The 27,883-nt window shown below is 47.1% G+C and overlaps 1 protein-coding gene across 2 annotated transcripts in view; it reads left to right on the top strand.

The window, feature by feature from the left end:
- Window positions 1-26,039, top strand: part of NFE2 (nuclear factor, erythroid 2) — a 40,690-nt gene extending 14,651 nt beyond the window's left edge. For both annotated transcript variants that reach the window (XM_073663107.1, XM_073663099.1), the window contains exons 3-4: window positions 5,291-5,456; window positions 22,917-26,039. In XM_073663107.1, coding sequence (XP_073519208.1) covers window positions 5,385-5,456; window positions 22,917-23,954 — 1,110 coding nt within the window. In that variant the 5' untranslated portion in view covers window positions 5,291-5,384 and the 3' untranslated portion in view covers window positions 23,955-26,039. The remainder of the gene's footprint in view (window positions 1-5,290; window positions 5,457-22,916) is intronic.
- Window positions 26,040-27,883: the final 1,844 nt, after the last annotated feature.

Genomic DNA, 27,883 nt, shown 5'->3' with positions numbered 1-27,883 from the left:
CAATTCTTGTTTGAGGGATTTTCACCCATTCTTCCTTGGAAAATTCTTCTAGTTCTGTGAGATTCCTGGGTCATCTTGCACGCACTGCTATTTTGAGGTCTAGTCAGATTTTCAATGTTGTTCAGATCAGGGGACTGTGAGGTCCATTGAAAAACCTTCAGCTTGCACCTTTTGAGGTTGTCTATTGTGAATTTTAATGTGTTTAGGATTATTATCCATTTATAGGAGTCATCCTCTTTACAACTTCAGTTTTTTTATAGATGGCGTTATGTTTGCATCCAGAATTTGTTGAAATTTCATTGAATCCATTCTTCCCTCTACCCGTGAAATGTTCCCGGTGCCATTGGCTGCAACACAACCCGAAAGCATGATTGATCCACCCTCATGCATAATGGCTGGCGAGATGTTCTTTTCCTGAAATTCTGTGCCCTTTTTTCTCCACACATACTTTGATCATTGTGGCCAAAGAGTTCCATTTTGACCTCATCCGTCCACAGGACTTGTTTCCAAAATGCATCAGGCTTGTTTAGATGTTCCTTTGCATAGTTCTGACGCTGAATTTTATGGTGAGGACACAGGAGAGGTTTTCTTCTGATGACTCTTTCATGAAATCCATATTTGTGCAGGTGTCTCTGAACAGTAGAACAATGTACCACAACTCCAGAGTCTGTTAAATCTTTCTGAAGGTCGTTTGCAGTTAAGCGGTGGTTCTAATTTGCCTTTCTAGTGTAACATCCCTGGTAGTGTGCTTGCATAGTGCACCACCTCCCACTAAGCAAGACCGCAATCTTACCCATCAGTCCAGCCTGCAAACCTTGCTCCAGTTCATGCTGTGTGCATGTCTCTTGTCTGATTGCTTAGGGCGGCAGCCCGGTTACTTCCTGATTCTTATAGCTGATGTGTGCGCGCTCCTAATGCGTCCCCAGCCTATTGCTGTGAGTCACTGGATATTTAAACCCCCTCCACCCAGAAGGAGGTGCCTGAGCAACACTATCTATCAGTGTGCTCCTTGCCTCTGAGTTGCCAGGTCTTGTCCTCTATCTTGTCTGTTTCCGCCACTCTGGGAGCTGTATACCCAGGCCTGTTACCTATGACTTCTAGTCTGTTTCTGCCACCCTGGGGGCTGCATACCCAGGCCTGTTATCTCTGACTTCTAGTCTGTTTCCGCCACTCTGGGGGCTGTATACCCAGGCTCGTTCTTGTATCTCGTTGCAGTATCGGTTCCTGTCTGAACTGTCTCCTAGCCTTTTACCTGTTTGTCTCTATGTCCGTACCTTCCCTTTTCCTGCAGTGTCTGAACCTACACCTAACTCCAACTTGAAGTCTCTGTACTTCTGTTTGTGAGTTTTGTGTCCACTCGCTACTTTATTGTAAGTACCTTGTGTGTATCTGGTTCTGCTTGTCCCTTTTCCCTTCCTCCGTATCTACCTCTAACCATCTTCCTGTATTTTCCAGTCTGTTCCATGTGAACAGAGTCCTGTCCTCTCTGCCTGCACCTTCAGCCCTGTTTGGCTCGACTTGCCCACCGCTCCGGCGGCTTCTCTCTGCTCTGCCTTGTCCACCGCTCCGGCAGTTCCGCTCTGCTCTGCCTTGTCCACCGCACCTGTGGTTTTGCTCTGCTCTGCCTTGTCCACCGCACCTGCGGTTTCGCTCTGCTCTGCCTTGTCCACCGCACCTGCGGTTCCGCTCTGCTCTGCCTTGTCCACCGCTCCGGCGGTTCCGCTCTGCTCTGCCTTGCCCACCGCACCTGCGGTTTTCGCTCCGCTCTGCTTGCTCACCGCACCGGCGGTTCCTCTCTACTCTGCCTTGTCCTCCGCTCCGGCGGTTTCGCTTTACTCTGCTTGTCTACCTCATCTGCGGCTCTGTTCCTGTCTCCCAGTATGTACTGGACCTTATCCAGCCTGCGCTCTAACCTGCTAGTACCTCCCTGTCTGCTCTCCAGCCGTGCTTGCCAGTATCTCCCTGATTGCACTCCAGCCGTGCTTGCCAGTACCCACCTGTCTGCATACCAGCCGTGCTTGCCAGTGCCCACCTTTCTGCATATCAGCCGTGCTTGCCAGTGCCCACTTGTCTGCATACCAGCCGTGCTTGCCAGTACCCACCTGTCTGCATACCAGCCGTGCTTACCTGTATCTACCTGTCTGCATACCAGCCATGCCTGCCAATACCCACCTGCCTGTATGCCAGTCTAACCTGCCTGTTCCTGCATTCCCAGGTGTGGGTCAACAAATGTGACCGGGGTCTGACCTGGAGTAGCACCTGGTCCCTCTGCTCGGTTCCTCCTTGGTTCACGGAGTCGACTGAGCCACCGTGCGACCTCGGTCGGATCGGGTTGACACTTAGTTACGCCCCTCCAGGCACTCCTCGGTTCATGGTACAGTGGGATCACTAATCACGCTCACGCCAGTCAGTCCGGGCGTGGGCGTAACTTCTAGCAACCCTACTATGAGCAGCTCTAACTGAAATTCTGCTTGGTCTTCCAGAACTTATCTTGACTTCCACTGTTCCTGGTAGCTGCCATTTCTTAATTACATTTTGAACTGAGGAAAGGGCAACTTGAAAATACTTTGCTATCTTCTTATAGCTTTCTCCTTTTTTGTGGGCCTGCACCATTTTCATTTTCAGAGTGCTAGGCAGCTACTTCGAAAAATCTGTGGCTGCTGTTTTTTGGCACAAGGTTAGAGGAGGCTGGGTTTTTATTTAGCTGGGAAATTTGCATCACCTGGCCATATCTAACGATAATAGTGAACAAGTCATAACCCTAACATGCTAATTAAGGTCTGAAACCTTGGTCAAAATTATCTGAGCACACAAATCTCCAAGGGTGTCTGAACTTTTGCATCGGCCCATTTTCCTTTTTGTAATTTTTAAAATGTAAAAAATGACAATATAAATACTTTTTTGCCTACAATACAAAGGAAATGTGCTATCGTTAACTTTATGCCCTTTAGAGTTCATTTCATCTTCAACTTGCTTAACTGTTCACAATAACAGTAATTTTGACCAGAAGTGACCAAACTTATACATGTCACTGTATTTACAGCACACCTCAGCTGAGAAGTATATTTTATTTGTATTTAGCTATTACACATCACATATAGTACGTGCGGTTGTATTTTAACATTTTAGAGCAAGACTACTGCATGTCTCTTGATAAGCTTTATCTACTCTACACAGTACTTATGGAGGAAGACAGGGAAGGAAAAGGGCCTTGCAGGGGAAAGTAATTGCCATAATCAGCTTCAAATGAAAAACTGTACATTTTAGAATGCAAAGATTATTTGTAATTTTACAAAATATGCCCCAACCATAAAGGGGCTGATGTACCATCCAGGAGGTTTGTTATGATTGACCTCCATCCTCAAAAAAGTCACATCCGAAGGGTCATAACTCATAACTGCTGGATTAACTTATGGGCAGCATGGTGGCTCAGTGGTTAGCACTGTTACTTTTTAACACTGGGGACTTGAGTTTGAATCACACCAAGGACAACATCTGCAAGGAGTTTGTATGTTCTCCCCATGTTTGCATGGGTTTCCTTCCCAAAGACATATTGAATTTAGATTGTGAGCCCAAATGAGGACAATATATCTAAAGCGCTGCGGAATTAATGGCACTATATAAGGGAATAAACTAATAAACTGCTCCTATTATGTAAATTAAGTTACTTGCATTGTCCATTGCGTTTCTTATTTTTTTTATGTGTTTTTATTGCATTTTTTTAAGCTGGTATTTCTTCTCCTTTTGTTGTAATTTTTGAATAAAACTTCTTTGTTTTGGATACTTCCTGGTATTTAGCTTTGATAAAACTTCATTGATAAAGTCATGTGCAAATTACATGCGTTTTTAATGAGTTTCTGAAGTGGAAACGCAATCAAAGCACATATGCGTTTTCAGATGTGAATTTTCCTTATCTGATTTAAAGACCAGCGTCTTTTTTTCAGCACTGGAGTGGCATTTTAAATGTAAGCCCCCTGCCCCCGGTCATATACTCACCCTCCGGTGTCTTCACCGTTTTTCAGTGTTGCTCTGGTCTAGCGACGCCATCGTGTGAGCACTGCTTATAACTGGCTGGAAGTCAGAAGCTACGTAACAAGCTCTCAATGCAAGTTTATGAGAGCCAAAACAAGGCCAGAATGAGGCTCTCATAGATTTGTATTGAAAAGTGACCTCTGCGCCGTTCCATGAAACACTGGAGCTGTCGACAGGTCACTTTTCGCCGAAGACGGATCGGAGTGACACAGGAAACGGATGAAGGCAGCGGCAGGTGAATATCAGACAGAGGACAGGGGAATTACATTTAAAGCTCCACTCCAGTGGTGTAATTAAAATAAATGCTGGAGTGGTGTTTTAAGCCCATGGGGAAAATCTGCAAATAGAACCCATATTTACATAAAGAGAGATTGACGTGTTGCAAATTTCAAAATCGCAACACAGGTCACTTTCCACAGCATAACTAAAAAGCACAGTGTCCATGATATTTATATAAATCCCAAACACTTTCCTGGAACTGTAAGACGCTGCTTTTTTTTTTGCGCATTAAAATATGCAGCCAAAAAATTCCTAAGAACAGGTGCATACAACCTTATAACTCAAACAAGTTCTATCCTTGGTTTTGACCAATAGCATTTGTCCCCCATGTCATTCCATGGTGCTGTTTTTTCCTCAGACCGACTAAGTGCGAGGAAAATATTGCAGCATGCAAGATTTGCCTCCGATTGCACTCACCCATTCATGTCTAAGGGTCCGTCGAAAACATTGGACAGCAGTCAGATGACGTCACGGATTTTCACGGATAGACTAAATGGAGAAACTTTTTTTTTCAATCTCCACATCTGAGAAAATCGGATCACACTCTGATCAGTGTAATTCGCATAATGGGACCAATTTTCTCAGATGTGGAGAAAACGGTCATCTGCACCTGCCCTAACTGTTCCAAGCAGAGAATGGTGATAGAGATGCTCTCCATTATAGTCTATGTCAAATACTAAATATCCAAGACAACACGCTGTGAATATCCAGTGGATATGTTCATATATGACGGACATGTGTGCAGAATCATACCATAAAAAAGTGTCTAACAAACAACTTTATCAGTCTGTGACCCTACTTGTTCTGCCTGCAATTTTCACTATATTCCCACAAATCTACAGGTCTTGCAGTGACACAGTGTGCCATAAACCATTATAAACAAATGTATTGCTAATGTGTTTCTTTTCTCAGGCTTCATTACATAATGTAATAAACTTGGAAAAAGCTAAAACATATTTGTTCATTAATTATTTTTCAGGATTACGGAGAACTAAGATGAGCTATCCCCATCCTGAAGATTAATGCATGGTTTCCTCAATGTAGAGCCTAGCTTTGGATCACTCCTTTCATAAATGGGAGAACCGTGTGCACAAGGAGACATGGATCTCACTTGGCAAGAGATCTTCTCTATCACCGAACTACAGGTTAGTTCAAGTTTCTATTAGCTCTCATCGTATAATAGGCAACCTGATGACTTCCATACTTTTTGAGAAAGAAAGGTTTGAGTGAAAATCTTTTAACCTTTTAGCTTTTGACTAAAGTCCCCCCAGATCCTCCTCACACCCACTCAATCCTCCTCCTCCAAAACCAGCTTCTCCATCATTATGGAAGATCAGCTTTCCTCCTTACTCCCCAAATCATACCTCACCACCTGTGAACTTGACCCAATCCTGTCCCACCTCATCCCCAACCTTACCACTATCTTCATCCCAACCCTAACCCACCTTTTCAACCTATCACTAACAACTGGTGTCCTCCCCTCATGCTTCAAACATGCCTCGATCACACCCATTCTCAAAAAGCCCTCCCTTGACCCATCCTGTCTGACAAGCTACCGTCCTATATCACTCCTCCCCTATGCCTCAAAACTACTGGAACGACATGTCCACTTTGAACTGTTCTCCCACCTCTCCTCCTGCTCTCTCTTTGACCGCCTTCCAATCTGGCTTCCGACCGCACCATTCTACTGAAGTTGTCCTGACTAAAGTCACCAACGACCTACTAGCCACCAAATCCAAGCAACACTACTCCGTCCTCCTCCTCCTTGACCTGTCATCTGCCTTCGACACAGTGGACCATTCCCTCTTACTACAGATTCTCTCATCTCACGGCATCATGGACTTGGCCCTATCTTGGATCTCTTCATACCTAAAAGACAGGACATTCAGTGTCTCCCACTCACACACCACCTCCTCATCTCGCCCCCTATCTGTCGGTGTCCCCCAAGGTTCAGTTCTAGCACCCCTGCTCTTCTCCATCTACACCTTTGGCCTGGGACAGCTCATAGAGTCTCACGGCTTTCAGTATCACCTCTATACTGATGACACACAGATCTACCTCTCTGGACCTGATATCTCCTTCCTACTAACCAAATCCCACAATGTCTGTCCGCTATTTCATCCTTCTTCTCTGCCAGATTTCTAAAACTTAACATGGATAAAACAAAATTCATCATCTTTCCACCATCTTATTCATCCCCCCCATCTGACCTTTCTATGAACATCAATGGCTGTTCACTCTCCCCAGTCCTGCAAACTCGCTGACTTGGGGTAACCCTGGACTCTGATCTCTCCTTCAAACCTCATACCCAAGCTCTTTCCACTTCCTGCCGACTCCAACTCAAAAATATCTCCCGGATGCGCACATTCCTCAACCATGAATCTGCAAAAGCACTAGTGCACACCCTCATCATCTCGCGCCTTGACTACTGTAACCTCCTGCTCTGTGACCTCCCCTCTAACACTCTCGCACCCCTCCAATCTATCCTAAACTCTGCTGCCCGACTAATCCACCTGTCCCCCCGCTATTCCCCGGCCTTTCCTCCTTGTAATCCCTTCACTGGCTCCCCATTGTTATGCACACGCCCGGGCTAAGCGGCGTGTGCGTGTGATTGGTAGTGATTCCACTGGACCGTGCCGGAGAGTGAATGCCTGGAGGGGCGTGACTAGGTATTCACCCGATCCGACCAGGGTCGCACGACGGCATACGACGCCAGTGCACCAAGGAGGAACCGAGCAGAGGGACCAGGTGCTACTCCAGGACAGACCCCAGACACGGCTGTTGACCCACACAGGGGAATACAGGAACAGGCTGGTAGGCTGGCACACAGACTGGTGGGTATAGGCAGGCACGACTGGTATGCAGGCAGGCGGGTATGCAGGCAGGGGGGTAAAGGCAAGCACAGCTAGAGTGCAGACAGGGAGGCACTAGCAGGTAGGAACACAGGCAGGATAGGACCCAGTACACACCGGGACTAAGGAACAATACAGGCAGAACAGGTAAAGGACAGGAGAGAGTTCAGACTGGAACTGAGTGTACGGAGGAGACCGACACTGCAGAGGGATACAGGAGCGGGTCTGGGAATACGGCCCCCAGAGAGGCGGAACGAACAGGCAAGGAGCGTGTTCAGACAGGACAGACCAGACACAGGAGCGGGTCTAGGAAATCGGCCACTAGAAGGCGGAGCGAACAGGCAAGGAGCGTGTTCAGACAGGACAGACCAGACACAGGAGCGGGTCTAGGTAATCGGCCCCTAGAAGGCAGGAGGAACAGGCTAGGAGCGTGTTCAGACAGGACAGACAAGAGAACACAGAAAGGACTCAGTTCAGACACGGGAACTAATACCGAAAAGCAGGAGACATACAGGACTCAGTTCAGACACGGGAGCTGATACCGCAAAGCAGGAGACATACAGGACTCAGTTCAGACACGGGAGCTGATACCGCAAAGCAGAAGACATACAGGACTCAGTTCAGACAGGCCTGGAAATACAGCCTCCAGGAAAGGCAGACAAGGAAACAAAGAACGGGACCTGGCACCTTCAGAGTGCAAGCACACACTGAAGGAAACACTATGCTCAGGCAGGGATAGAAGGGAGCTGCTGAGCTATATACCAAGTGACAGACAGCAATAGGCTGAGGACGCACAAGGGGTGTGACCCACAGCAGGTACAAAAGGCAGGAAGTGATCGGGCGCCGCCCTTAAGCAGCAGAAACAGACACAAACAGACAGCATGGAGGGAAGCCAGAGAGACATTCTGGACAGGAGATCAAGTGCGCCCTCTTGCACAGTGGGAGATGGACCACCATGCAAGGACGCCGCCAGGTATGTTACAGTACCTCCCCCCTTACGCCCCCTCTTCTTCAGGCCTGCCAGAATCTTCCGCAGGGAATTCGAGGACCAGTCGTTCACTGGGTTGGAGGGGGACAGAGACTTGAGGGTAATCTCTGCTTCGAGGTACATCTTGTCAAGCTCACAGGAAAAAATAGACGGGTTATCAGGTACATAATGAGGAAAAGTCACTGTCTCTTTGTTATCTGGTGGTATCCCGGAGGATTCAGGAAACAACTGGAGGTCCTCCGCCGGGTCAGAAGAGTGCAGAGGCTCAGAGAAAACAACTGCTTCAGAGTACACTAGGTCAGACTCACTGGAGGAAGCAGGCGAGGTATCGGGTACCGAGTATAGGAAAGTCTCTGTCCATTCACCACCAGGTGGCACCCCGAAGGGTTCTGAACACAACTGGAGGTCCTCCGCCTGGTCGGAGGGGTGTAGAGACTCGGGAGTAACCTCTGCTTCGGAGTACACTAGGTCGGACTCACTGGACGAAGCGAGCGAGGTATCAGGTACAGGATATAGGAAAGTCTCTGTCCATTCACCACCAGGTGGCACCCCGAAGGATTCTGAACACAACTGGAGGTCCTCCGCCTGGTCGGAGGGGTGTAGAGACTCAGGAGTAACCTCTGCTTCGGAGTACACTAGGTTGGACTCACTGGACGAAGCGAGCGAGGTATCAGGTACAGAGTATAGGAAAGTCTCTGTCCATTCACCACCAGGTGGCACCCCGAAGGATTCTGAACACAACTGGAGGTCCTCCGCCTGGTCGGAGGGGTGTAGAGACTCAGGAGTAACCTCTGCTTCGGAGTACACTAGGTTGGACTCACTGGACGAAGCGAGCGAGGTATCAGGTACAGAGTATAGGAGAGTCTCTGTCCTTTCGCTACCAGGTAGCACCCCGAAGGGTTCAGGAGACAACTGGAGATCCTCCGCCTGGTCGGAGGGGTGTAGAGACTCGGAGGTAACTACCACTTTGGGGTACCCATTGTCAGGCTCACAGGACGAAGCGGACAAAGTATTGTGTACCGGGTGTAGAGAAGTCTCTCTCCATTTGTCATCGAGTGGTATCCCGGAGGGTTCAGGAGGCAACAGGGGATCCTCCGCCAGGTAGTAGAGGTGCACAGACTCTGAGGTAACCACAGCTTTGGAGCATCCTTGGACATGCACACCGGTTAAAGAGAGAGAAGCATCTGATGCCGGGTGCAGGAAGTTCTCCTGTGTGGAGTCTGGATGGGCAGAAGTCTCTTCAGCCAGGAGAACTGGTGCACTACCCACGCACATTACCCATTGGGGTTTCTCCGGGATACAGGGAGATGAAGCTTCAGTAGGGACTTCAAGGTTGGGGTCAGGAGGTCTCAGGGAGGACAGACCCTGGCGTGACGGCTTGCCTCTAAGTCTAGCACGTCTGGACTGCCTCTTGAGGTTGAGAGAAGTATTCCGGAAAGCGTAGTCACCCTGTGAGGATTCTGGGTGGGCAGTAGTCTCATTGGGTTGGAGGACTATTGCGCTACCCACACACATTACCCGTCGGGGCTGCTCCGGGATATTGGGAAGTGAAGCTTCAGCAGGGGCTTCAGAGTTAGGGTCCTCGAAGACCATACGAAAGGCCACCAGGAAGGCCTGCAGGTCAAGGATGACAGGATCCCATGCTTCCCATAGGGGGGTGACCCATTTCAAGGCATCACCCGCTAGGTAGTCAATCATAAAGGCCACTTTAGCCCAATCGGAAGGAAAATAGAGAGGGTAGGCCTTAAAGTGTAGCATGCATTGCTCCACAAATGCACGACACTGTCTTGGATCCCCATAGTAACGTGGCGGATCCGCAGGAACGAGAGCTGATAGATCCATCTGGACGGGTGCGTAATTCGCCTGGAACTCAGCTAAAGGGGGAAAAAAAATTATTTATTTATTTTAATGCATGTATTCGCTGGAAAAACTTCTCAAAGAGCGAAGGCCGTGGGGCTCAACGGGAACCATGGCCTGAGCATGCTGTTATGCACACGCCCGGGCTAAGCGGCGTGTGCGTGTGATTGGTAGTGATTCCACTGGACCGTGCCGGAGAGTGAATGCCTGGAGGGGCGTGACTAGGTATTCACCCGATCCGACCAGGGTCGCACGACGGCATACGACGCCAGTGCACCAAGGAGGAACCGAGCAGAGGGACCAGGTGCTACTCCAGGACAGACCCCAGACACGGCTGTTGACCCACACAGGGGAATACAGGAACAGGCTGGTAGGCTGGCACACAGACTGGTGGGTATAGGCAGGCACGACTGGTATGCAGGCAGGCGGGTATGCAGGCAGGGGGGTAAAGGCAAGCACAGCTAGAGTGCAGACAGGGAGGCACTAGCAGGTAGGAACACAGGCAGGATAGGACCCAGTACACACCGGGACTAAGGAACAATACAGGCAGAACAGGTAAAGGACAGGAGAGAGTTCAGACTGGAACTGAGTGTACGGAGGAGACCGACACTGCAGAGGGATACAGGAGCGGGTCTGGGAATACGGCCCCCAGAGAGGCGGAACGAACAGGCAAGGAGCGTGTTCAGACAGGACAGACCAGACACAGGAGCGGGTCTAGGAAATCGGCCACTAGAAGGCGGAGCGAACAGGCAAGGAGCGTGTTCAGACAGGACAGACCAGACACAGGAGCGGGTCTAGGTAATCGGCCCCTAGAAGGCAGGAGGAACAGGCTAGGAGCGTGTTCAGACAGGACAGACAAGAGAACACAGAAAGGACTCAGTTCAGACACGGGAACTAATACCGAAAAGCAGGAGACATACAGGACTCAGTTCAGACACGGGAGCTGATACCGCAAAGCAGGAGACATACAGGACTCAGTTCAGACACGGGAGCTGATACCGCAAAGCAGAAGACATACAGGACTCAGTTCAGACAGGCCTGGAAATACAGCCTCCAGGAAAGGCAGACAAGGAAACAAAGAACGGGACCTGGCACCTTCAGAGTGCAAGCACACACTGAAGGAAACACTATGCTCAGGCAGGGATAGAAGGGAGCTGCTGAGCTATATACCAAGTGACAGACAGCAATAGGCTGAGGACGCACAAGGGGTGTGACCCACAGCAGGTACAAAAGGCAGGAAGTGATCGGGCGCCGCCCTTAAGCAGCAGAAACAGACACAAACAGACAGCATGGAGGGAAGCCAGAGAGACATTCTGGACAGGAGATCAAGTGCGCCCTCTTGCACAGTGGGAGATGGACCACCATGCAAGGACGCCGCCAGGTATGTTACACCCATTGCCCAGAGAATCCAGTTCAAATCCCTAACCATGACATACAAAGCCATTCACAACTTGTCTCCTCCTTATATTTGTGACCTAGTCTCCCGGTACATACCTGCACGCAACCTCCGATCCTCACAAGATCTCCTGCTCAACTCCCCTCTTCCCACAATCGCATACAAGATTTCTCCCGTGTGTCCCCCCTACTCTGCAACTCTCTACCCCAATATATCAGACTCTCGCCTACCGTGGAATCCTTCAAAAGGAACCTGAAGACCCACCTCTTCCGACAAGCCTACAACTGGCAGTAACCATTGCTCCACCGTACCGCTGCACGACCAGCTCTATCCTCACCTACTGTATCCTCACCCATCCCTTGTAGACTGTGAGCCCTCGCGGGCAGGGTCCTCGTTCCTCCTGTACCAGTCACCGTCACATTTTGTTAAAGATCATTGTAATTGTTCTAGTATGTATACCCCTTTTTTCACATGTAAAGCGCCATGGAATAAATGTCGCTATAATAATATATAATAAAAATAATAACCTTCCGTCAGACATTTTTTTCTCAGATGAAAAAAAGGAACTGATTGAGGTTTCTCAAGCTTTTCCTATCAGACAGTCCATGAAAAAACAAACAGCACACGGATGGCATCTGAGTGCTATCCAATTTTTTCACAATCCCATAGACTTGCATTGACAAGTTTGATCTGAGACTCAAACAAAATAGGACATGTCTCCTTGATTATGCGCAGAACAATCCAACAGCAATAATACACGGACATGTGAAGAGCCCCATACACTACCATAGGTATGAGTTCTATCCATGAAAAACACAGATATAACTTGTACACGAAAATTGAGCTCTTACTTACATAAATGTCTAAAGACAGTTGCACTGGGTAATGTGGCAGAAGCCATAGTACCAGCTGAACTTTTGATGCCTTTTGGATATACTGTATAAGGGTACGTGCTCAAGATGCGTCTGGACCTGCGGGTTTGACGCTGCTGAAGAGCTGTTGGCGGCTTCTGCTCATTTTATGCAAATGAGCGGCGCTATTTTTTTTTCACATCTGGAAGTTTGGAAAGATGCGCCGCATGTCAGTTTCCGCTGGTGATCTGCAGGTGGCCAGATACGCATAGTGGGCATGGGATTTCTAGAAATCCCATCCACTATGCTGTGACATCTGGCCGCTGCGGGTTTGACGCTGCATGAGTCCGCAATGTCAAACCCGAAGCAAATCCGGACCGTGTGCACATACCCTAACAGTCTTCTATCTACCATTTTTCTGTATGGGATTATACTATCACATCTTGTAGATAAGAATAAGCTGACTGTCCATAAGGAGGATGTTAATCATCATAGGTGCCCCACCAATGGGCTTTAATGGGGTTTTCCCACAAACAAAGTACATTTTAATTACTAGATCTTGGAATAAAAATAAGTTCTACAATTGATTGTATTAAAACAAAATGTTTCTCTGATGAAATTATCTTATACATGTGTTCCTGCTGTGTCCTGTGTAATGGCTGTGTCTGACCATGCAGGAACATGGTCTTCAGTTACTGTTAAAAACTGGAAAGATTCCCAGTATTTTTCGACAAAAAGACAGTAAAAAGACATTTGCTCATGCACCCTAAACAGGAAGCAAACTTAAAGACGATGTGTCACCAGGTCAAAACTTTTGCTCTTATTTTACTCAAGCTGCTCCCTTGAGTTTTACTTTTTTTCCCTTAGTTAAATCTGCCAGAATGTCAGATATTAAAAGTAAAACACCCCTGTAGTTTGTGAGCTAAATAGGCATAATTTAAAAAAAAAAAATAACAATAACATTCCAATTAGTATTTGAACCCTAACACTGTAGTTTCAGAGGCTGATGCCTTACCATTGAGCTATCTAATCAAGTGATAGTAATTGGCAGCTTTTCTTATCTTGTGAGATTCACCATGAAAATACTCAGGGTGACTAAAAGTCATTCTGATTCTGATGTTTGAAGAAAGTCACACATCAAAATCAAAGATCATTTGAATTTGGCTTGGAGGAGGTATTTCTGAAAGTCCCAATCAGTTTCGGACAGGTTGAGTTTATATCTCAGTGGTTAGAGCACTGGTTTCTAGACACAGAATTTTGGGCTCAAGTCCCATCAGCGAACAGTGACATTTTGTTTTTTATTATTACAGTTGTAAAAGTCACTTATCAAAGTCACTTGTCACGATCACTTGTCAAAATCACTCCGTGAATTTTTCATTAGCTTAAAGGGCTTGTCCACTACTAGTGACGCGCTCCTGGGCCTGTGTCGCGCTGCGTTGCGCAGGCGGGAGCTTACCCGGAGCCGGATCTGTTGAGGGTTGTAGTCTCGTGGCGGTGACCCGGTCCGTGCCCAGGGAGTCAGACTAAGTGGCGCTGTATCAGCGGTAGATGTAGGACGACTACGCCACCCGTTGAATGCAGCTATGGAGCTGCCGCTGCAGGGCAGACCGCTGAGGCCGGTGGTAGGATAGTGCAGCGTAGATGGTATCACCCCCAACGGGAGGGGTATGGCCTCAGGGCAGCCGACGTGGATGATGGGGGTAGCAGGAATCACTCAGAGACGATGCGGTGTGATTCAGGGTCTTTACTGGTGATAAAGATAGACCCTCCCGGAGTACTGGCTAGCGATCGGGGCCTGGTCAGTCCTTGAGCAGATGGGATCTCCCCTGGCCAGGCGGAGTTGTAGGCCTCCCAAACTGACTGTACTCTTCTGGCTACCTTGCTAGAGGCGGGTATAAGTAGCCCACGTCCCTGAGTGTACCGTGTGGTGCTCACCCGTATGGCCGGTGACTCGGGGCCTTCTAGTAGCTTCCGCTCCATGACGGCGGTGCTGGTCCCATGCGTGTGACCGTGCCTTCGGGTTTCTTGGCCAGAGGACCTGAAATCCCCTGCCTGACGGATTCTGCTGCTGGGTAGGAGTTAGTCCCCACAGCCTCGGACTCCGGGTCCGGTAAGAAATCTTCTCAGTCAGGGCGAGCTCTGCAGCTGCCAGCCCCTGACTCCTTGTAACACTGCTCCCACAGAGCTCCTGTTGTTTCTTCCTATGCTGCTTCTCTTCTCTACTTCTGGCATGGCCCAGGAGCTGGGCCCAGCCGGAGCCACAGCTCCCTGTCAGCCCTCCTGGCTGCACTCTCCCTCTGAACTCTCTAACCCTGCCTCAGCCCCAGGTTTATATAGGGGAAGTTCTTCCCCTCCCAGGACTGGGCAGGAGGTGTGGCATGCATAGGATTCCTGACCAAGAGACCTCCCACCTGCTCTCAGACATAACATTGCCGTTACTGTGGAAACCAGACCCCTGGGGTGCCACATTCCCCCCTAGTGAAATTTAGTACTCCGGGACTAAACATATTTTTAGAAAAACATAACAAGGTATAAACAATAATAATACAATAAGAAAAACACATAAAGATGGTTACGGCGTGTCCGCAACCGGGTGCAGTCTTTGAAGAAAAGCAAGGTGTCCATTTCACCAAAACAGGGAGACGTAACCAGGTAGGGGTCTGTCCTGCCCCGAGTCCTTAACAGTCTTTAGTCCATTCCTAGGTTACGCTCCAACCATGTACAAGGATTCCTGGTAAATCCACCAAGGACTCCTATAAATAACTAGAAACACATAATTATTTACAGGATATGGCCGCTCTCAGTCCTCGGCCAGGTAGAGGGAAAGAACGACCGCTCTCAGTCCTCGGTCAGTGGGGATAAGGAATGGCTGCTCACAGTCCTCAGCCTGGTTTAAGATAGGGGCACATGGGGAACAATTCACTAATCCCAACAGGGACCATATTTTAATTAGCAGCAGTCCTTGTACCCTTACGGGTAACTATTTACAGCTCTTTATTCACGCTACTTCCCTTCAGTAGCTATGTCCTCTTTGTGCTCCCTCCTGAGGGTAGTCCTCAGACCCGTCCGGGTCCTCTTGGCTTTCCTCGTATTGGTAGTACTGCAGCTCCTCCTCGGTTAGCTGGGTTAGTATCTCTGCGACAGTCCTCCTCCCAGGTGGCCAGGACTTTACCTCCCTTTGGGCTGCCCCGGTTAATTGGGCCACCAGGATGCTCACTTTTTGCTCCTCTGTGAGGGGGTACACCTGGAAGAGGCTATCCAGCTTTTCTCTATAGTCATGCAGGGTATGTGACTCCCCTGAGTACTGGGGTAGCCAGGCTGTCCCCGGGATATAGGGCATGGTGAAAGGCATGACCGCAACAGCGGTGGCGCTGGCGGGGATTGAAGCGGTGAAGCTCTCCTCCGTATCCGACATCCTTCTCCCCCCTAGTGGACCGTGGCCTACCTTGCGATGATCCTCTTCCGTAGGCCGCGGCTCCGCAGTGGATCGTCAGGGTTGAGGACCTTCCGTCGCGCTCCTGTGACGTCGGCGTCTGCTGGGCTCCTTCCAGGACCTTACGCAACGTCCGGACGTGAGGCGGGGCTTCAGTCCTCGCGCGCTTTCGGAGTCCACGCCCCTCTTCTTCCCGCGCGGCGTCTTCAAGATGGCGTCCAACGGAGGGAAAACTCCACGGATGGCGGGAAGAAGGCCGAAGATGGCGCCGGATGGCGGGAAAACTCCACCGATGGCGGGAAGGAAGCGGAAGATGGCGCCGGATGGCGGGAATCTTCACCACAGGTAAGTTTGAACAGTCTTTTTCAGGCACGCAGTACCCGGTGGTTGCGGGCACGAAATCCTGCCGACTACGCCAAAAGTTGACGCGCCCCTGGGCCTGTGTCGCACTGCGTTGCGCAGGCGGGAGCTTACCCGGAGCCGGATCTGTTGAGGGTTGTAGTCTCGTGGCGGTGACCCGGTCCGTGCCCAGGGAGTCAGACTAAGTGGCGCTGTATCAGCGGTATATGTAGGACGACTACGCCACCCATTGAATGCAGCTATGGAGCTGCCGCTGCAGGGCAGACCGCTGAGGCCAGTGGTAGGATAGTGCAGCGTAGATGGTATAACCCCCAACGGGAGGGGTATGGCCTCAGGGCAGCCGACGTGGATGATGGGGGTAGCAGGAATCACTCAGAGACGATGCGGTGTGATTCAGGGTCTTTACTGGTGACAAAGATAGACCCTCCCGGAGTACTGGCTAGCGATCGGGGCCTGGTCAGTCCTTGAGCAGATGGGATCTCCCGTGGCCAGGCGGAGTTGTAGGCCTCCCAAACTGACTGTACTCTTCTGGCTACCTTGCTAGAGGCGGGTATAAGTAGCCCACGTCCCTGAGTGTACCGTGTGGTGCTCACCCGTATGGCCGGTGACTCGGGGCCTTCTAGTAGCTTCCGCTCCATGACGGCGGTGCTGGTCCCATGCGTGTGACCGTGCCTTCGGGTTTCTTGGCCAGAGGACCTGAAATCCCCTGCCTGACGGATTCTGCTGCTGTGTAGGAGTTAGTCCCCACAGCCTCGGACTCCGGGTCCGGTAAGAAATCTTCTCAGTCAGGGCGAGCTCTGCAGCTGCCAGCCCCTGACTCCTTGTAACACTGCTCCCACAGAGCTCCTGTTGTTTCTTCCTATGCTGCTTCTCTTCTCTACTTCTGGCATGGCCCAGGAGCTGGGCCCAGTCGGAGCCACAGCTCCCTGTCAGCCCTCCTGGCTGCACTCTCCCTCTGAACTCTCTAACCCTGCCTCAGCCCCAGGTTTATATAGGGGAAGTTCTTCCCCTCCCAGGACTGGGCAGGAGGTGTGGCATGCATAGGATTCCTGACCAAGAGACCTCCCACCTGCTCTCAGACATAACATTGCCGTTACTGTGGAAACCAGACCCCTGGGGTGCCACACTAGGACAACCCCTTCTTAATCAAAATGTTCGGGCACCCATAAAATAATAAAGCCTATACTCACCTCCCATGCTGGCGCCGTTCCTGCGGTGTTGGCACTCACAGTCCCAGGGCTGCAGTGCTGTTGTTGTGACATGTGACCCCAGCGCCCAATCAGCGCTGGAGTCACTGTCCCCGCCGTTGTATGAACTGAACCAAAAGAGGAAGTCCAGGCTGCAGCTGATCTTGGACTTCCTTTTCATGCTCAATTTGACAGGAGGCAGGGACGGTGATGCCAACGCTGATTGGGCGCCGGTGTTACGTGTCACAACAACAGCACGGGAGCCCCTGGACCGCGACTTCCGACACTGTGGAAACGGTGCCAGCACGGGAGGCGAGTATAGGCTTTAATATTTTATGGGGCCAAGCGAGGGGCATGAACAGGGGTTGTCCAAGTAGTGGACAACTTCTTTAAACCTTAGGCTAGGGGCTTAGATAAAGGTGAGTAAACCAGCAGGACCAAGCCAAAACTGCTCTATCAAATTGACTGTGTGTTGATGCACAGCAATGACCTTGGCAGGATCTTCTAATCTAAGTAGTTACTCTTTTATGATTACTTTTTTCTACTGGTATATCTATTTTATTTATTCTTAAACCTTTTTGCATTACATTAATCAGCATATTGGACTTTGTACTACAGAGGTTATAGGAAGGTGGCAATTGTAAGCTGGAACAATAGATATATTATCCTCTTCGGTGTCATATCAGCTGCTTTGTGAAACCTGGTTGTTCAGTGAAACAAAACTGTGATAGAATTCAGTAACTGAACTGGCATTGTGTACATCACACTTTGATGCGGGTGAGGGATGTGTAAGAGGTGTGGACTGGACTGTCACGTTCCTACCCCTGAAGACACCAATTGTATTGTAATGTATAGTTATGTAGTGCATAGTGTATAACTAATGTGATAACATAGGATAAGACATAGGTTAGAACTTAGGTCATAATATAGATAGCATAAGGTAGTGACTGTAGTTAGTGACTTTAGGGTAAGATAGTGTTAATGTTCGGGACTAGCCCATAGTGGGAGAGGCTTAATGTTAGGGAAAGGGACTTCCTGCAGTTAGGCAGATAGGGACAAGTTGATGTTCAAGTAGGAAGTGTCTGTGAGTAGTGCTGCCGTTGAGGATGAATTACAGCAAAAGAGACTAAGGGACAATGGAGTAGCGTGACCTTGAAGTGACTGAAGAGGCAGAGTGGCCTTCCATCTTAAGGGGCTCCTTGGATAGGACAACAAGTCTCGAGAAGCCCTGAGCTTGGTGAACGCTGAAGGTAACAGGACTCAGTTTGCGGAACTAGCGGGGTCCTGAGCAGTAGATCCAGGGCACCAGTAGTGGAAGAAATAGGATGCGGAACCACTGAACAGGTAGAGAGACTTGCTGATCAGGACTGTGGCGATGAGCTGGGCTGTGATGAAGTAAGGCGAAACAGTGTGCTTCACCAGCCCTGGAGTAGACAACAGTGTAAAGAAGCTATGTGTGTGAAAATGCTTTTCACTGTGAAAGAAACATCCATAAGACTTTGTACCCATTAGCCCTTGTACATAACCCTTACCAAGTTACCGTTTAGTAAAGACTGTGTTTCAGAATAGGAGTTTACTTTATTGAACTTTGAAAACTATGGTCCTGGCCAGCCAACAGCACCGGCTACAGGCGGACTGCACGAGCGCAAGGTCCTCACAGCACCAACACCAACACCCAACCAAGACCCACTCTTTCATCCAGCGTGCCGTCATTGTGCCGAAGCGTGACCAGAGAAAACAAGTGCCTCACCCACGGCTACCGCCCCGCACAGAGCTACAAATGCACCAAAAGCGGCACTAATTCTCATGACAACATAGAGGCCGATTTATTAAGACTGGTGTTGCACATTCCGATCTTAATGAATGGGACCGTCGGAGTACGATACGCCCAACTCAGTAAGAGGCGCATGAATTAGGAGAACCTCTTAACTGGCTTGTGCAGCCACCAGAAATGTACTCATGTCAAGGACTAGGGTACATTTCTGGAGTAAGTTACGCCGCTTACTTTCCATTCATTTGACAGATGGGCATACCCACACCCCGTCCATAAAGTTGCAATATTTTTCCACATTTTTAGAATTACGCGAAACTATTGTGACTTATTAAGGTGTTTTACCCCAGGATTCTGTCGTAAACACCTTAATGAATCAGCCCCTAAGTGTCTATTAGTCCACGTACATAACTTTTCAGTATGACCCAATTTGGTAATTTGACAATGGTTTGGATTTTATAATCTGCTGCATATCTCTGTGCAGCATTTATCTGCAATAAAATCCACAACAACATTGTGCATTTACCACTGAAAGTATAGATTCTCCGGTTTATTCTTGGAATCAGTTCAGGCTTCATCTGTACTTTGTAGACAATCATGCAACACTCTAGACTCGCTGATTATTTAATATTTACAGGCACCTCTCAAGTCTCTTCTTACAGATGAAATAGAGTGTGATACGAGTCGAGAATGTTGAATTCAGCATCTGATCATTTTATTCTTCAAAGCCATTGCTAGAAGTGTTTGGTTGTATCTTCCTTTATACCCCAAGTCATGATGTACTCGTTCGACAGCTATTTTATATGTGTAAGCTAGTCTAAGGGTGCTTTCACATTGCGTTCTGTCTCTCCGTCGGGCATACGTCCTAAAATTCCCAGCAAAAAGGGGACTGGACGTAAGGTGTGATGGGGGCCATAAACCGCAATGGTGACGGCAGAGAGAACGAGAGCTCTGCCGTGCACTTTTTTCAAGAGTGTACGCCCACAGGAGGCGGACACTCAGACGCAGCAGCCTACATCTGAGTGTCCGCCTCCTGTGGGCGTACACTCCCTAAAAAAGTGCACAGCAGAGCTCACGTTCGCTCTGCCATCACCATTGCAGTCTATGGCCCCTGTCACAGCATACGTCCAGACCCCGTTGTGCGGAAATTTTATCTATACATGGGGATTTGCTGCGTTTCAATGAAAATCAATAGGCGCAAAATTGTGCCGGAATCGTGCTGCAGCTGGTACCCGGGTCAGGAGAGGAGGCTGCTACTCCTTTCATCCAACCGCTGCTCTGGCTGATAACAACAAGAGCAGCGTTGATGGAAGGAGCAGCAGTCTGCTCTTCCCAGCCCGCGACAGTTAAAAAAATAATAAAAAAGTAAAAATTAAAAAAAACAACCTTTATACTCACCTGTCCGGCGGCGATGTTCTCTCCTCGGTGGCCCACGGTGTACTACCAGGACCTGCGGTGACGTCACTTATCAGCTGATGGTCAAGTGACCATCAGCTGATCAGTGTCTGCAGCAATCAGCTGATGGTCATGTGACCATCAGCTGATTGGTGACGCAGGTAATCAGCTGATCGGTCTCATGACCGATCAGCTGATGCTCTCCGTGGGGACATTCACAAGAATGTTCCCACGGTCTCTAGCTCACAGGGGCTCATCAGCTGATCTTCAAGCTGATGAACCCCAGTGACCTCTCCTGCAGCACTGTATACTGATAGGGGTGATTTTACACCCCTGTCAGTATACAGTGCTGTATAGACGGCGGACAGGTGAGGAATATTATTGTTTTTTGTTTTTTTCTTATAGACGCCCTCTATTACTAACCTGGACTTCACATCAGCCGCCAATACAAGGCTGACGTGAATCTCAACTCCATTACCCCACTGCTACCGCTACAGGGAAGTGGGAAGAGTGAGGCTAGACGCCAGATTTGGTGCATCGTATGGATGCGCCATTTCTGAGACTGCTGAAGGGTGATATTAATAGCCGCGGAGGGGGCTAGTGTTCATGGCTCCTTCCATGGCTATTAATATCAGCCCGCGGCTGCCTAGCTTAGCCTTTGCTGGTTACATTTTATAGGGGGACCCCACGCCAATTTTTTTCTGGGGTCCCCCTGTAATCTAGCCAGTAAAAGCTAAACAAACAGCTGTGAGATGATATTAATAGCCATGGAACATTGTTGGCTAATGGCCCCTTCTGCGGCTACTAATATCAGCCCCCAGTGGTCGGCTTTCCCTCTGCTGGTTATAAAAATGACACAGGAGCCCACGCCATTTCTTTTTTAAATTTTAGGCTCTGTGCCCATAATTCAGACGTAGCACTGCTTTGGGCGCAATTTTTTTTTGCGTCCAAAACGTTGCATTCTATTGAACGTAGGTAAATCCACATATGTTCACTGAACCATGCGGATTTACCACATTCAATACTTTCAAGTGGTCAAATTTCTGTTGTGGAGATTAGCGACTCCACAAGAGAATTTGACATGCTGCGGTCCTGAAAGACGCGCTGCATGTCCGTGTCCACAGATGATTCGCAGCCTCAGATATACTACACGCATAGTGGACATGGGATTTCTAGAGATCCCATCCACTATAACGTAACATCTGGACGCTGCGGGTTTGACGCTGTATATACACGCAGCGTCAATCCTGCAGCGGCTCCTGATTGTGGCCACGTACCCAAACTCACCCGCAGCATGTCAATTTCTGTAGCGGACACGCCAGTCTCCGCTGCAGATTTTGACCGATTAATGTGTCATTATATGCGGTGGATTCACATCTACCAACAACAAAAGTGCGGCATTAGGACACCGTGTTTTGGACGCAACATAAATACGTTGTGTCCAAAGCGCTGCTGAGTGCTGATCAGGGGAGGGAGTGACTAACGAACCAGCTGTGAGATGTTATTTAATGGCCAGGGAAAATGTTTGACTAATGGCACTTTCCCAGGCTAAAAAAAACAGCTCACAGTAGTTGCATAAATTACATGAATAGAAATGCTAATGAAGATTGGGTGAATGGGACTAGCTGACACCCAGCTTTTTTGTTTGGTGATGTCAAGGTGTCAATCAGACCTTTTCATGACCAAACAAAGTAAAGAAACACACAGACACAGTGTAAACACTTTATTTGAAATACAACCGACCCATTCTTTAATCATTTAAATGAACCAATATACTCACCCCAGTTCTGATGGCAATCCAAGGGCTTAAGCAATGTCCCACCAAATAACTTTATTTAGCTCCAAAAATCATTCATTGATGCTCAAAAATGCTTCAAAAGCGCTTCAAAAAACGCATGTAAAAACGCGTCAAAAACGCATGTAAATCCGCATGCGATTTTTTCTGCCAGGGAGAGGCAAAAACGCTCCAGAAATTTCTGCTTCAATTCCTGAAAGTGTGCACATACCCTAAGGTATGAAAACCAAATAATTTATGTAGCTTTAAACCATTGAATTTGTATGTTTTAAAAATATGAAGTTTGCATTAAGTTTGTTATTTCTTCTTGAATATAATTATTACTACATGTAAGCACCTTAAACAGTTTATCAACTACTTGAACAACCTCTTTGTAAATCCCGAGTCCCACAAATATAATAAGAAAAGCTGGTACTCACCTTTTGAAACAAGGATGTCCACTCTGACAAAATAGTAAAGGCTGCAACCAGTCAGCGACCACTGATTGGCTGCATCACTCATGTGACATAATATCATACAAAAGCCTAGATCAGGAGCTGACATCGCTGTAACAGCATCTGTGCCAGAGGTTAGTATAAGCTTTTACTATTTTACTCGACTATGGCATTTCAGAAGGGGTTGTCTAAGCAGCTAAAACGCTTTTAAGTATTTTTAGCAATATGTTACTTTCGGTAAATATCCAATGACACCATTAATTATTTAATTTCTTTTGTCATTCAGGGCTTGGATTTACACCCAGATTCTTCATATGATGTTGAGAATGGATATCAAACACCCATGTTTCCGATTCCAGGATGCAGTTTTGGTAGTGTTCCAAGAGATGGCATGGTACCAACTACAAACAATAATATGCCAATCTGTAACCGATCTTATATGGAATGTCAACCACAGAATGCAGCAACAATCTCTATGACTTCTGGATATGTTCCGACATCATATACAGGGATGTTAATCTCATCAAGTATCTCTCAGATGGGGGTAATAAATCACTATCCATCAAAGCACATACCATCCAGAGCAATGAGTGCGTCAGAAGACCAGGTGATTATGCCTGAGCATTACCTGCCTAGTTTTAATTCTCTGCAGCATCCCACCAAGAACCATGATGATATTGAATCTGATTCTGGATTGTCTCTAAACTTTAGTGATGGAGAATCAATAGAAATAGAGAATTTAGACAGCTGCAGGCTTCGCTCAGAATACATGGAAATAATTCCACAACAGGCCTACCAAAACCAGTATACTTTGGTACCAAACCTCACACAACCAACTATGGAAAACTTGGGTGAAACCCAACCATACTTTACATCAAGGACTCAAGAACTTGTCTGCAGTAGGGATGAGCGAAGGGCAGCCGCAATGCAGATCCCATTCCCCACTGACAGGATAGTCAATCTCCCTGTGGAGGATTTTAATGAACTTCTCTCTCGGTACACAATGACTGAATCTCAGCTAGCTTTAGTCAGGGACATCCGAAGACGTGGCAAGAATAAAGTAGCTGCTCAGAACTGTCGCAAGCGCAAGATGGAGAACATTTCCATCTTGGAAAAAGAGATTGGGCAGCTCAGATCAGAACGTGAGGGATTACGTAGAGAACGAGAACAGGTGGAAAATATAATTTCTGAATTGAAAAACAACATGAAAGTACTTCAGAAAGAGGTTTATAATATTCTAAAAAATCAGGACAGCCATCGGTACCCAGATGATATGTTGCTCCATCAAACCTCAAATGGTAATGTCAGTTTCTCGTTGGAGTAGCATGGATTGTCCTTTTCCAGATTATGACATTTTTTTCAAATTGAAGTAGAAAGTGTTTTGTCATTTTTATTTCTGCACATACTGACTTATGCTGATAAGTTTGAAGACTGCATCCATTGTATTAGTCTCTGCTCCGTAGTTTTCAATAGAAATCACATAATTCATTGAAACTATGGTCAACCTAAGCCTAATGTACTCAAACCCTGTCTAGAATCTCTGTGAATCAGCAGGAAAATATTAGAATGCCAAGATCATTAATCTCTGTGTAGTTAAGCTGTAACTGTACACATGGGCACAGAGGTGGATGCCTATGGAAGAACCACAAATTGCAAAATGCAACTTGTATGATATAAAGAATCTAATTTCATAAACATTTTGATACATGAATGTTGTGCTGAACATTATAAAAAAAACTAAAACACTTCTGTCTTTTTATTAATGCACTTCAGAAAAAAATATTTATGTATTTATATACACTGCTCAAAAAAATAAAGGGAACACTTAAACAACAGTCTATAACTCCGAGTAAATCAAACTTCTGTGAAATCAAACTGTCCACTTAGGAAGCAACACTGATTGACAATTAATTTCACATGCTATTTTGCAAATGGAATAGACAATAGATGGAAATTATTGGCAATTATCAAGGCACCCTCAATAAAGGAGTGGTTCTGCAGGTGGGGACCACAGACCACATCTCAGTACCAATGCTTTCTGGCTCATGTTTTGGTCACTTTTGAATGTTGGTTGTGCTTTCACACTCATGGTAGCATGAGATGGACTCTACAATCCACAGAAGTTGCTCAGGTAGTGCAGCTCATCTAGGATGGCACATCAATGCGAACTGTGGCAAGAAGGTTTGCTGTGTCTGTCAGCATAGTGTCCACAGGCTGGAGGCGCTACCAGGAGATAGGCCAGTACACCAGGAGACATGGAGGGGGCCGTAGGAGGGCAACAACCCAGCAGCAGGACCGCTACCTCCGCCTTTGTGCAAGGAGGCACAGGAGGAGCACTGCCAGAGCCCTGCAAAACGACCTCCAGCAGGCCACAAATGTGCATGTGTCTGCATAAATGGTTAGAAACCAACTCCATGAGGGTGGTATGAGGGCCCGACATCCACAGATGGGGGTTGTGCTCACAGCCCAACACCGTGCAGGTTTCTTGGCATTTGCCACAGAACACCAAGATTGGCAAAGTCGCCACTGGTCCCCTGTGCTCTTCACAGATGAAAGCAGGATCACACTGAGCACATGTGACAGACGTGACAGAGTCTGGAGACGCCGTGGAGAGTGATCTGCTGCCTGCAACATCCTTCAGCATGACCGGTTTGGCAGTAGGTCAGTAATGTGCTCGCCAGAGGTAGCCTGACTGCCATTAGGTACCAAGATGAGATCCTCAGACCCCTTGTGAGACCATATGCTGGTGTGATTGGCCCTGGGTTCCTCCTAATGCAGGACAATGCCAGACCTCATGTGGCTGGAGTGTGTCAGCAGTTCCTGCAAGATGAAGGCATTGAAGCTATGGACTGGCCGGCCCGTTCCCCAGACCTGAATCCGATTGAGCACATCTGGGACATCATGTCTCGCTCCATCCACCAACATCACGTTGCACCACAGACTGTCAAGGAGTTGGTGGATGCTTTAGTCCAGGTCTGGGAGGAGATCCCACTGGAGACCATCCGCAACCTCATCAGGAGCATGCCCAGGCGTTGTAGGGAGGTCATACAGGCACGTGGAGGCCACACACAATACTGAGCCTCATTTTGACTTGTTTTAAGAATATTACATTAAAGTTAGATCAGCCTGTAGTGTGTTTTTCCACTTGAATTTTGGGGGTGACTCCAAATCCAGGCCTCCATTGGTTAATAAATTTGATTTCCATTGATGATTTTTGTGTGATTTTGTTGTCAGCACAATCAACTTTGCACAGATCAAAGTATTCAATGAGAATATTTCATTCATTCAGATCTAGGATGTGTTATTTGAGTGTTCCCTTTATTTTTTTGAGCAGTGTATATTACAATAATATATAATTATATATATATATATATATATATATATATATATATATATATATATATATATACATACATACAGTGGCATCTAACAGTTTGGGCACCCCAGGCCAAAATTACTGTTATTGTCAACAGTTAAGCAAGTTGAAGAAATTATCTCTAAAAGGCCTAATTTTAAAGAGGACACATTTCCTTTGTATTTTAGGCAAAAAATATATATGTATTTTTATCTTTTACATTTTAAAAATTACAAAAAGGAAAATGGGCAGATGCAAAAGTTTGGACACCCTTGGAGATTTGTGTGCTCAAATAACAGTGTAGGTCAAGATAAGGTCTGGAAGACCAAGCAAAATTTCAATGAGAGCTGCTCGTAGGATTGCTACTGTTCATAATAACAGTAATTTTGACCAGGGGTGCCCAACTTTTAAATGCCACTGTATATACATAGTGTTTGGTTTCACAACTCAAAACAATATTAGTGCCTCAAACACCTAAACAATGTATGTATAATAGTACTATTTTTTTAAAGACGGGTGGCTGATATTCACACATTAGAGCTCATACTTTGCTTTTAGACTATTTCCCAGTGGTTCTAAGGCCGTGACGACTTTACCTTCCTTGGTTCCACTCAATGTTTGATAAAAAGAGCATCTTAATGACTTGAACTTGGTATATTTGATCAGCAGGACGGTTCCAGTTTTACATCCCTGATATGGATACTAACATGTAGCTGTCACACACAACATAAAAGTCTTGACAAGCTATAACTAAGGGCCAAGTTGATAACGCAAGGTGAGTGTCAATAAGTTGGTGTAGTATTTGGAAAAACATTTTAAAAATGGATTTTTTGTACCACACCGGATTGTGAAATATAGGAATTCAATGATCTGTTTGCTTCCTTGCTGCCAACAACATTTTTGACATTAGATTTGGTGATTTGATCAATACTCATATAACAATCTACAATACGCTTTAGTATCTTCATGTAAAATTGTAATTTAAAGAAAGATTGGATTGTATGATTAGAATGAATGATTCTATTAATAAAAAAATCTTGACTGCTGCTTCTGTTTTGTTATGCAACACCAATAATTGTTATGATGTAAGTTATTAGAGCTATAAAGAAAATTATTTTTTTTTTGTTTTTTTGGAAAGAAATTTTTTTCTCCTCTGGAAGATCATAAATAAATTAGAAAGAATGATAAAAAAAAAGGTGAAACTGGTGTTGCTTAACACTTTTTTGAAATGTGACATATTATGTCCGACCTTAGATGGGTGATTTTGGAATATTTTGTAGGTGACTATTTAGATGTAATGGTAAACGTTGCAATGAGAAACTTTGTTTACTATGAATTCTTCAGTTCCTAAGGTGATAAATGAGCTAATATCATTGAAGGTGTTTCTATACAATGTATACCAACTGTTTTTATGTTTACTGGGTATTGTGGTGCACATTTGTAATCCTGCTCTATGTATGCAAATTTGTTTGATAATGATTAAGAATGTAAACCTGTGTAATGTTCCTACTCACATGCTTGAGAAAGGGGGCGTTCCCCCGAAACGTAGCCTAAGTCAGTGCAATTGGAACTGGCTGCTCCAGTGTTTGCTACATGTCTGGATATTCTATTGGAGGCTGTAGCTCCGGCGTCTCTTCCTCCTGACCTCATTCCCCGGCAAAGACGCCGATCCCTTTACCGCCATGGCCCCTGGCCGGAGGGTCCCACTCTGGCGTTCTCTCGCCACACTGATACAGCCAGGGGTGCGCACATGGCACGCATATCCCCGGGCACTTTGCTCCCCTCCTCTTAAAGGGACAGCGCGCGCACCATCCTAAAGTGTCCCCGGCCAATGGCCAGAGGACTCTGGCTATTTCAGGCACCTCCTCCAATATGGAGGTGCTTGTGCAAGTTAGTTT

This window comes from Phyllobates terribilis, unplaced genomic scaffold, assembly GCF_046119375.1.
Source record: "Phyllobates terribilis strain yellow unplaced genomic scaffold, ASM4611937v1 Scaffold_2__4_contigs__length_985480577, whole genome shotgun sequence".
NCBI lineage: Eukaryota > Metazoa > Chordata > Amphibia > Anura > Dendrobatidae > Phyllobates > Phyllobates terribilis.
The sequence above is the reverse complement of the archived record's forward strand: the minus strand, read 5'-3'. Positions and strand labels throughout refer to the sequence as shown.